This window comes from Erigeron canadensis, chromosome 8 (assembly GCF_010389155.1).
Source record: "Erigeron canadensis isolate Cc75 chromosome 8, C_canadensis_v1, whole genome shotgun sequence".
Classification (NCBI taxonomy): domain Eukaryota; kingdom Viridiplantae; phylum Streptophyta; class Magnoliopsida; order Asterales; family Asteraceae; genus Erigeron; species Erigeron canadensis.
In genome coordinates, this window is record NC_057768.1 from 36715178 (window position 1) to 36725850 (window position 10673).

General features: G+C 33.4%; 2 protein-coding genes across 2 annotated transcripts; both read left to right on the plus strand.

Moving 5' to 3' along the window:
• Positions 1–327: 327 nt before the first annotated feature.
• LOC122578283 (ubiquitin-conjugating enzyme E2-23 kDa-like) lies at positions 328–4073 on the plus strand. The gene is made up of 7 exons (XM_043750207.1): positions 328–471; positions 1169–1232; positions 1577–1656; positions 1835–1949; positions 2126–2178; positions 2779–2907; positions 3687–4073. The coding sequence occupies exons 2-7, from the start codon at positions 1189–1191 to the stop codon at positions 3824–3826; spliced, it is 561 nt and encodes a 186-aa protein (XP_043606142.1). The 5' UTR covers positions 328–471; positions 1169–1188; the 3' UTR covers positions 3827–4073.
• A 934-nt stretch (positions 4074–5007) lies between these two features.
• Positions 5008–7529, plus strand: LOC122610744 (probable inactive receptor kinase At2g26730). Its single transcript, XM_043783706.1, has 2 exons — positions 5008–6358; positions 6910–7529. Exons 1-2 carry the CDS (start codon positions 5008–5010, stop codon positions 7527–7529), a joined length of 1971 nt encoding a protein of 656 aa, XP_043639641.1.
• The last annotated feature ends 3144 nt before the right edge of the window (positions 7530–10673 follow it).

The following is a 10673-nucleotide window of genomic DNA, read 5'->3' on the forward strand; positions in this document are numbered from 1 at the left end:
TTATAAATAACACACGTAGTTACGGTTTTTATGTAAATTTATCTTTAACAAAACAAATCCCCCTTAAATTAAATATTTCTATCTTTGAAATACCTTATTTGCTCTTGGATTTTTTTTTCTTTACGTAACTACCTAAAATCCATAATAAAGCAGACCGCATTCCCACTACCGTCACTGCATTGCGCGGGTTAAATCAGTTTATGTTGATTTAATTATGTAAATTAGTTAATCAATTTTAACTCGGCTATCTTCCACGTGATCTCCTGCAAACATCATGTCCTCATCATCACCACCTTCTCCATTGCCTCTCCCCCACTCACATATACATACATGTTGTATATCTATATATATTCATATAAGTACTAATAATACCCCCTTTCCTTTCTCTCCTTTCGTATCCCATTCTCTCAATTCCTATATATAAAAAAATTAACATAGATTTCTCCACCCGATCCGCCCCTCACATTCTCGGTTTGTGTTTCGAATTCTTTCACCCTGAAACTCGATTCCATTGATTCATGATCCCAATTAAAACCCCTTTTAATTAATTTTAATTTAATCGGATAAATAATTTAACCCCAATTTTTCATCATCACTTTTTTGATCATGGGATATGCGGAAAAGATATTGTATATTGCATATGATGATTATTAGTTATATATATAATATAATAAAATAATATAGTATAATGTCATCATGTTTGTGATTGTTGCTTAGGTTTTAATTGTGTTTTTTATATTGAAAATTCGGTTGGTTATAAGATTCAATTCAATATATAGATTTAAGTTAGACCAAACTTGAAAGTTGAAACCCCAAAATGTGGTAACTTATGAATTGCTTTGTTACTTGACAATTTGCTGCTAAATGTGCAGGGGATATATCATATATGTGCGAAAAAGTCTTTTTTACGGTAGAAAATTGTATATCGGTGCAAAGCTTTTTACATCTTGATGTTTTTGCATCAAGTTATAAGAAAGGCGCATTACACGTGTATAACTTCCAAGTTTTCTTACACTTTTTACAACAAGCAAGTTATTTGCATTTTATCCAAAATGTACTTACCCATTTAAGAAACTGAAACATAATGTGGAAGATGTGCATAATATGCGGGTTTTTTGATAATTTGGTATATAGTTAGATATTAAAAGTCTAAAGTGTTGAATGGCAGGTTAAACGGTTGTTGATAAAATGTCATCTCCTAGCAAAAGGAGGGAAATGGATGTTATGAAGCTGTAAGTATCTGTTATATTTTGTGCATCATTTGCTTTCACTAAAGTTAGATTGTATACTTACATTTGAGCAAATCATAATATATTTTGTGCATCATTTGCTTACACTTAAAAGATCGTTACTAAGACTGTGCAGCTCCCAGAACCATTACTAAGACACATAGTTTCAGTTATGGTTTTTATGGTCGCATGACTAAATTAGAAACGAAATGAAAGGAGACTGTTTCTTATTCAGTTTTACATGTAGGCTTTTCTAGTTATGGTTCATTGTTCATTGGGTTGTCTTGAGAGTTAGGATTTGTTATATCTGATGTAGTACCTAATAACATGCTATATTCGTGTTAAAGGATGATGAGTGACTATGCTGTGGAGCCAATTAATGAAGGGATTAATGAACTTAATGTGGAGTTCCATGGTCCAAAAGAAAGTAAGAATCGCCTTCCCTGGCACATTGCGTATCTTTTGATGTAGAAAGTCATGAACTCGTTATACTTTAGTTGGAATCTTCTACCTAATATCTTTTACATGCTGTGAATTGTTTAGTATTTGAATAATGAGTAATAGTATTTGATGATATATCATGTTTTGCATTAAATTTTCTGCAGGTCTATACGAAGGCGGTGTGTGGAAAATCCGTGTGGAGCTTCCTGATGCTTATCCATATAAATCTCCTTCTATAGGGTTTCAAAATAGGATATTCCACCCCAATGTCGATGAGTTGTGAGTTCACTAACATTTTGTTGCTACTTAAATGATCAAAACTAACTCAATGTCTTTTCAATTCATATGTTTTGGAACATGTGACATTTTGTTGCTGATGAAAGATGTTCGACATACTAAAATAGATAATAATAGGAAGATGGTTGTTGCTGACTAGAACTTCTGGTGAATTGCAGGTCTGGTTCTGTTTGCTTGGATGTCATTAACCAATCATGGAGTCCTATGTTTGGTAACAATCACTGATCATCGTACAACACACCTTATTCACAATTTTGTTTTTGTTTTTGTGGAGAAAATAGAGACTAGACCTGGCAAAATGGCATTTTGGGTAACGGGTCACATCGAGTAACTATTAATGTGGCTCTGGAGAGGTTGACCGCTCAACACATTTTGTATATTATATTAGTATAAAATTAAAAATATTTAATGTGTCGTATAGTCATAGACTAACTAATAACTATACTCATTAAGTAGTATAAAAGTTTTTTCTTGTAAAGTGATGATATCGGAGTTTCTAAGCATTTGAAGACACCTTGGATGAGTTTTGTCCCATTTGACTAGGTTCTGTTTTTGCAATGTTTGTCACTATTAGCAATATGACCCATGGAAGATAAATTTTGATCAGACCTGCATGCAATTTTGTCATATGCTCAAGTGACAATGTAGGTCTACCATCCACTCGTATGGTATAGCTACTTTAACCTTGTTGGTCATGTTATAATTGCAATTTGTAGCACGCATGGCACATTTTGTTATTTATGAGTTGTAGAGAATGTATCAGATCTATCTAAGAGTACCAAGATTATATATGACATTATGTTATTTACAGATCTCTTAAACGTATTTGAGGTTTTCCTCCCCCAACTTTTGCTATACCCAAATCCTTCAGACCCATTAAATGGTGATGCAGCATCACTGATGATCAAGGACAAAGAGCAATATGAGAAGAAAGTAAAAGGTTCGTTAACTTTTTCTGTTTGTTTTTTTCCTTCATCTTAGTTTTCCAGTCAATAATTGCTCTAGAACAGAATCATCTTGGGTTTACTCTAAAGGTGGCATAATGGGCAAGTTGAGTAAGAGGTCAACACAAGTTATTTGGAACGGGCCGATAACCTGAAACATTTGCCTATTTCTTTTTATAAATAATTAGCATCTTAAATTTGATTTGATATAATTATATAATGCAACAATAATCTAAGCTTTTCTAGATATTATTGGAGGAAGTTTTGCACATGCAATAATTTTCCAGGTGATTTTCGACTGGTTTCAGCTGTTCCCTTTTTAAACTTATATTTTAATGTAAACTATGTGAGATAAAACATATTTCACAACCATGAATTGGCCCCTTCTTAAGTAGATGGTTGAAATTGCCACCTCTAGTGTGTTGAAAGTGATTATGTGATATTGAATAATGAGAGTTGGATAACCAATTATCTCTAGTATTTGCTCGTGCTGCTAAATGTTGTAATAATTACTTTCGATAGTGTTGATTGTCTTTGAGGAATTCTAATTGTTTAAGGAAGTTAAAGATTAAATAAGGGTATATAATACTTTCACTGTATCATTTGCTAATTAGTTTTGTTATGGTTACTATCAAACTGATTATCTTACCTGAGTAATCATATAATCATAGTACTAAATTACCAAAATACCAAGTATTGCAACTCGAATTCACTATAATCGAATCATCACTATTAAAATACACATCCAAAGACCTTATTTGTGTTTCTGGTGCAGAGTACTGTGAGCTGTATGCAAAGAAGGGGGATATAAGTGGCACACTCACAGATGACAGTGAAGATGCAAGTGATGGTGATGTTAGCGATGGAAGAAGTGAATCAAGTGAAGAAGATGTTGCTGCAAATGCAGATCCATAAGTTAAAGAAAAATTGCTGTGGAATTCAAAGATGATAAAAAAAAAAAAAGGCTTGCTTTTATCTCAGCCCTCTTTATATGGGTTTTGTCACATAGTTGCTTGTAAAATTAGTGGAAAAGCAGAGCAAGTGATATGCCTGCTATAGATATGTGATGAATACTTTATACCTTTCATTAAGCCCCCTGAATTACATAATGACGAATATAAATGGGAATATGGGATTTTATCTCAAAAAACTATTTCGTTCATTTAGTCTTTTTGATTATCTATTATTTGCTATCAGACAACTTAGTTTTCTTTGGCAAGAGTAATTTTAGAGCTTTCCTGAGTTTAAAGCTTCTAAATTTTTTAGATGGGAGGTGATCTGCCCACTTCTCATTTTGGTCATACACCACTAAATCAAATATTTTGATTATTTATCTCTGGCTAATCTAACAAACCTTTTTTGGTGTAAATAGTCGAAACAAAATGATTTAGTGTTATATGGTTAAAAATCAGATCTATACTGCTTCTATTCGAACAAAAGTCCTTGTTTGACCAATTGACCTTGTAGAAATACCGTCTTGGTCATAAAGCTCATAAAAGCTACTATAAAGCTCCAGCACCAAGTCATAGGCCAGCTCCAGCTACTTACGACAAAGATACCGAAATCTAGAGAGATTGAGTCATGCTATCAGGAATTGATAATGAACTTTTTATCTCCTGCAAGCATAATTATATCTGGCTTATGTTTTGTATCTATCTTATTATCATTTACTTCAACTATTTGTCATTATATTCTTAAAATATTAAAAACTTTTCAACTAATTGACATGAATAATAGTTTACTTATGCCATACAAGAAGATAGATTACAATCTCTTATTATTTAATCTGTTAAAATCAACATCATAAATGATTCTACAGCATCTTTACTGCATAAACTTGATACAATATTCTTGTACTCTACGACCAATTCTTTCAACCCATTCCCATTGCCGGCCTTTTGTACTTACTTAAGTCTTGTCTGCTATTAAAATGTAAACAATCTGCATTCCAAATTCTGTTTCATGGTAATATCCGTCACCACACGAATTAAAATCAGTCTGTAATTCTATTCTTTAACCGTCCGTTTGTCCAACCCAAATCACATTCCAAGTTCTTGAAAATCAATTTTGTTCTGATCGTGTCGATGTCATCCAAAATGAAGTTACTTCTAATTTGGGTAAGTATCTTTTCATTGTTCCTCCTCTTTCAAACATCCAAGTCCATTGAGGATAGTGCTATTGATTCATTGGTTAGTTTCTTTGAAACTCTTTCTCAAAACTTTTCACAATCTGTTCCTGTTTCCGGCTGGACCAGAACTTCTGATCCTTGCACTAGTAACTGGACAGGTGTCTTCTGTTATGATCAAACACCACCGTCGGTTAAGTCAATAACCTTAAACAGTTTCAACCTTTCAGGTTTCTTTAACCCGGGAACTATTTGCAATGTTCCATCTCTTGCCAATTCTATTGTTGTTATTAGCCTAGAGAACAATAATCTCCATGGTGAAAACTTTTATGATATTTCTAACTGCAAAAGACTCACTCACTTGTATATAAGTGGAAACCAATTCTCAGGTAATCTTCCTGATTCTCTCTCCCATTTAAACAACCTTAAAAAACTTGAGATATCAAATAATGGGTTCACTGGGTCTCTACCGGGTTTGAACCGGATAACAGGCTTAACAGAATTCCTTGCTCAAAACAATAATTTCTCAGGTTCCATTCCCGAATTTGACTTCTCAAATTTAGAAACCTTCAATGTCTCCAACAATAATTTCTCTGGTCCTATTCCACCCAGTGGTGACGTGTTTACTTCCACAAGCTATCTTAATAATCCTCAACTATGTGGCGCTCCATTGCCAAACAAGTGTGAAACCCCAGATACACCCCAAAACTCAAGTGCCTCAGGTGATCATAAAAGTAACGGGCCAAGTTCATCCGAAATCCTCATGTATTCGGGCTATGCTATCGTGGGTTTATTTGTGGTCCTTCTCATAATGCTCAAACTATGCAAAAAGAGAAAGGAAATAGAAGAACCTATAAAACAAGAAGATATAGAAAACCAGCATGCAAAACAAGAAGATGTTTCAACAACACTAACTTTTGCATCAAATGAGTTTAAAAGTGTCAACATGAGTAAATCCGAAGTCTTTATGGGTAATTCGGTAGAGAGTGCACCGGTTTCTTCTTCATTGATTGTTCTTACAAGCCCGGAAGTGAATGGGTTGAAATTTGAAGAATTATTGAAGGCGCCTGCTGAGTTGTTGGGGAGAGGAAAACATGGGAGTGTTTATAAGGTGAACTGTGAAGAACAAGGGATGACACTTGCAGTTAAAAGGATTAAAGATTGGTCGTTATCCTCGAATGATTTTAAGGTAAGGATGAAAAGGTTGAATCATGTGAAGCATCCTAACTTGTTGCCGGTTATCGCATTTTATTGTTCTAGACAAGAGAAGCTTTTGGTGTATGAGTATCAGCCTAATGGAAGTCTCTTGAAGCTACTTCACGGTACCTTTCTTTCCTTTTCCTTGCATATATACAAAGTGTTTATAACTGTAAGTGCTCAATTCTCGATCTCGAATTTGGAGAGAAAAGAACTATTCTCAAATATATATATATGAAACGGGTCGATTAGGTCCTGATAAATATAAGTTCAGCAAACTACTAAACGGGTCAAAATGGTCAAATGGGTTAAATTGATCAAAAGCTGCTAAACATGCATTCAAATGTACAGAATTCAGGAAAGTTGACCATGAGGTACTAATATAATCCAATACCATTTTGATGGGATATCTTTACAACCTCTTAGAAAAAAAATTTAAAAAAAAAGAATTGAGATAAATTGTCCTGTTAGTTCGATGACAAGTTATGTCGACTCATGTTGAAATAGGATAGCATTTGATACGGTTAAGCCTGGCCTTCTTCGTTCACAAACAGTTTTGGCCATTTTTAAACGCTATTTGGGTGTTTGTAAGCGAAATATCAGCATGTTTCACATGTTCCATTTTACCTAAATAGTACTCTAAATGGCTAAAAAATGTCACCTCTAATTTTTGCAGGATTGCAAATAGGTCAAACATTTGACTGGAGCAGCAGGCTAGGAGTTGCATCCACCATTGCGGAAGCTCTAGCCTTGATGCATCGCGAGCTTCTTCCAGACGGCATTGCTCACGGGAACCTAAAGTCCTCTAACATTTTGTTCAACAAGAACATGGAGCCATGCATCAGTGAGTACGGTCTAATGACAGTGGACAATTCCGACAATTCACCACCACTGATCATCAACAACGACGACTTTCGGTTCAACAATGCTGCTCAAAACGAGTATGCATTCCGAGCTGATATTCATGCATTGGGAGTTATTCTGCTTGAACTATTAACGGGAAAGATGCCCGTGGTTGAAAACAATGGAATGGATTTGGGTACATGGGTGGTGTCAGTGGTTAAAGAAGAATGGACGGTTGAAGTGTTTGACCGGGCCTTGATTCGTGAAGGAGCCAGTGAAGAGAGGATGGTCAACTTGCTGCAGGTTGCTATCAAATGTGTTGACCGATCACCTCACGCGAGGCCTAGCATCAACCAAGTTGCTGTTATGATCAACAATATCAAAGAGGAAGATGAAAGATCCATTGATGTTTCCGGATCTCCTTTTGACATACGGAACCAATTAATTTACTAAGGGATTATCATCTCATCATAAATATATAGGTATTTTCATCTTAATCAAAAGTACTGTCAAGGGATGTACGTATTCTAATGTATTAGACATTTTTATCCTCTTTAATTAGGGCCATTGATGCAGATGGTGAAGTTGATAAATTAAAGGTGCGTGGGTAAATTATACTATTTGTATCATCTTGTATTATTGAAGAAAAAATTATTGATTTGTGTTTTTAATATTTTCTTAAAGAAAGAAATATTCAAAACTTATTTGCAAGATAAAAATCAACAACATCTTGGTTGGCCAGACACTAAATTTATATTTCGGAATAATTAATAGTGAACCACGTACGTACGTACACTATGATATATTGATATTAGGATTAAAGCTAGACTGAATACATAAAACAGGTACTGTACTTGATAATAAAACAGGTATTGAGTCCTTGTAATTAAGCATCATTCAAAATGAAATACTCGTAAGATTTCATTAAATTACTAAAAAAGGACAGTGTATTGATTTTAATTTAAACAACAATCTAATGATCACCGCCATATATACATATGAATACGAGATCTAATAATTAACATATCGACAACAATCCATCCTTAATTAATTCCCACAGAGGACTTAATTAATTGCTGATGGAATAGCTAGCTAGGAACGACCGATCGAGGCATATCTAGAAGAGAAATCACGAAACATAAAATCATCATCGTTCCTACACCCAGGCGCCCCTTGGTCAAAATTTAACGAATAGCTGGCTGCATCATAATGAAACTCCGTATGTTTAGGCCGCGGTTTATTCTTATAATTAAACCTACGTATAAATGTCTTCCACTTGGATCCACCGATCAGCTTCTTAAATGGCTGCATTAATATTAAGCTTTTACACCACCAACGATGACCGGCCGTTCCTTGTCGTTAACGTTTATGCAATCCGATTCATCCTCCAACGAGATATCTGACATGGGGATTATTGGTGGTGGTGGTGATGCCATTATTATTGTTAATCTTTCGGAAAATCGATTATTATCGAATAATAATACGAGTAATGTTAATTGAATTGAATTACGATCGATATGATCACTAGTATAATTAAAACCCTAACCCTAATTAATTCTACTTAATTTACTGCCGTTTTTATTTTTGGTTGTTGGAGATCGAATTAGCAAGTATGATTTAATTGGAAGTGAAAAGATCGAGCTGATAATATAGCATAACTGGGAGGCCAACATGGAGTTGGATACGTACTGTACGTTCGGGATAGATTTGCTTTCTAAACCATATACTATATATTTTTATACATATAAAAAATAAAAATAGAATATGAGTATATAAGTTTTTGTATTCCAACAAGACCACGTACGGATTTCCTCAAATTTTCATTACTTATCCCCACATCACTTGAAAACTACATACCCCTATAAAAGTTAATTTAGACAAATTGAAATATTTTAAATTTGTTTGCCCCTTTTCTAAAGCAATAAAATTGTACAATGATACACACAAGTGATTTAAAAATTGTAGTTAAACTGTTGAGATTAAATTAACACTATAATGATCCAAATGAAAATAAAATAAAATACATGCTTTAACCAGCGTTTCATATAAGGACATGAACTTTAGTGCCTTGCATCCAAATGAAAACAACATAAAAACAGAGGCCAATGAATTAGGCTATGCATGAATTTCTAAAAGAATAAAACCTAAAGGATTCTAAGTAAATCCCCATGCCATGATTATATTAAACCTTTTTAGTCATTATTCAACGAAAATGACTAATCTTGGTCTATTTCACTAAACAAGGTGTTGTCATCATGCCGACTTAGTCAATCATATACAAATATTTTCCCTTAAGTACCTATATTATACATATACCGTTCTAAATTAAGTGTCTTATATAGAATTGACATACAATTTTAGAACCGTTATAGTCAATCAATAGTATATCATATATATATTTTTTAAGTGTTTGAGTGGTTAAAACTTAAATATAAACTAATAATAATAATAATAATAATGATAATAATAATAAAGTAATACAATTTAAGTGATTTGCTATTGATATATGATTGGGTGGTACTAATAGTGGCATGATAATATTTTCGTAATGTGAAATGATATATCCTCCTATTAATTAATCTTTATAATTATAGGATTATGACACATGAAAAGATTAATGAGTAAGAATATGAAAGAGAATAAATGTGTATACATGTTAAATTTTTAAAGAATTTAGAAGGATTATTAAGTTAAAGTTTAGGACAACAGTACTTTATTGATAATACAAATTAACAATTTAAAAAAACCAATTTTACTCAAAATCTACTACTAGTTTTGACCAAAATTAATCAAACATTTTAGATCATTCAATTTCAGTCCAATAAGCCACCATTTTATTTTCAAAATTGGCCCTCAATCTGCACCATCTTTGTACCTTCCCCACTAGCTTCCTAGTAGTTTGAATTTTAAACAACCATAACCATTCAAACTCCATTCATCAACTATAAAAACCACCATTCACTCCTTCAGCATATATATCATACATCCATATATCTCTTTAATTTTATAGCTCTTTTAGAACATCTCTTGACTTTTGAGAAATATAAGTAGATTCTAAAACCATGGTGATGAAATCAAACAACATTGTGCTATTTGTCATTCTATTCTTGACCATGAGTTCTGTGTTCAACTCGATTCAAGCACGTCTATTAAAAGTACAAAAACATCAACACCACCATCAAGTTGGAATTATCGAAAAAGGAGAGAAGGCGATTCTAAGACATTACGAACAAATTATAGCTCTTCGTGGGATCAAGAACTCAGGTCCAAGTCCTGGGGAAGGACATTCTGCTGTTAATGGATCACCTAATTAGACCATTTATCTTTATTCTTTTTCTTAGTTTTAGATCTTGTGTAGTTTCACCAATTCAAACATTCTTTGTTTACATGCATATATCTATAGTAGCCAAATATAAATTAAATGACATACAACTTTTACCATAATCTTTGATGTGGTGGTGTAAAACATGAATTAGTGATGTATTAACAAAATATGAATGTTTTAACTCAGATCTACGTGGTCTAATCTGGATATCTTCCTAGCCAATTTTTAAAACCCCAAAAGGCCAAAATGTTACTTTTTGACAACTTATGATA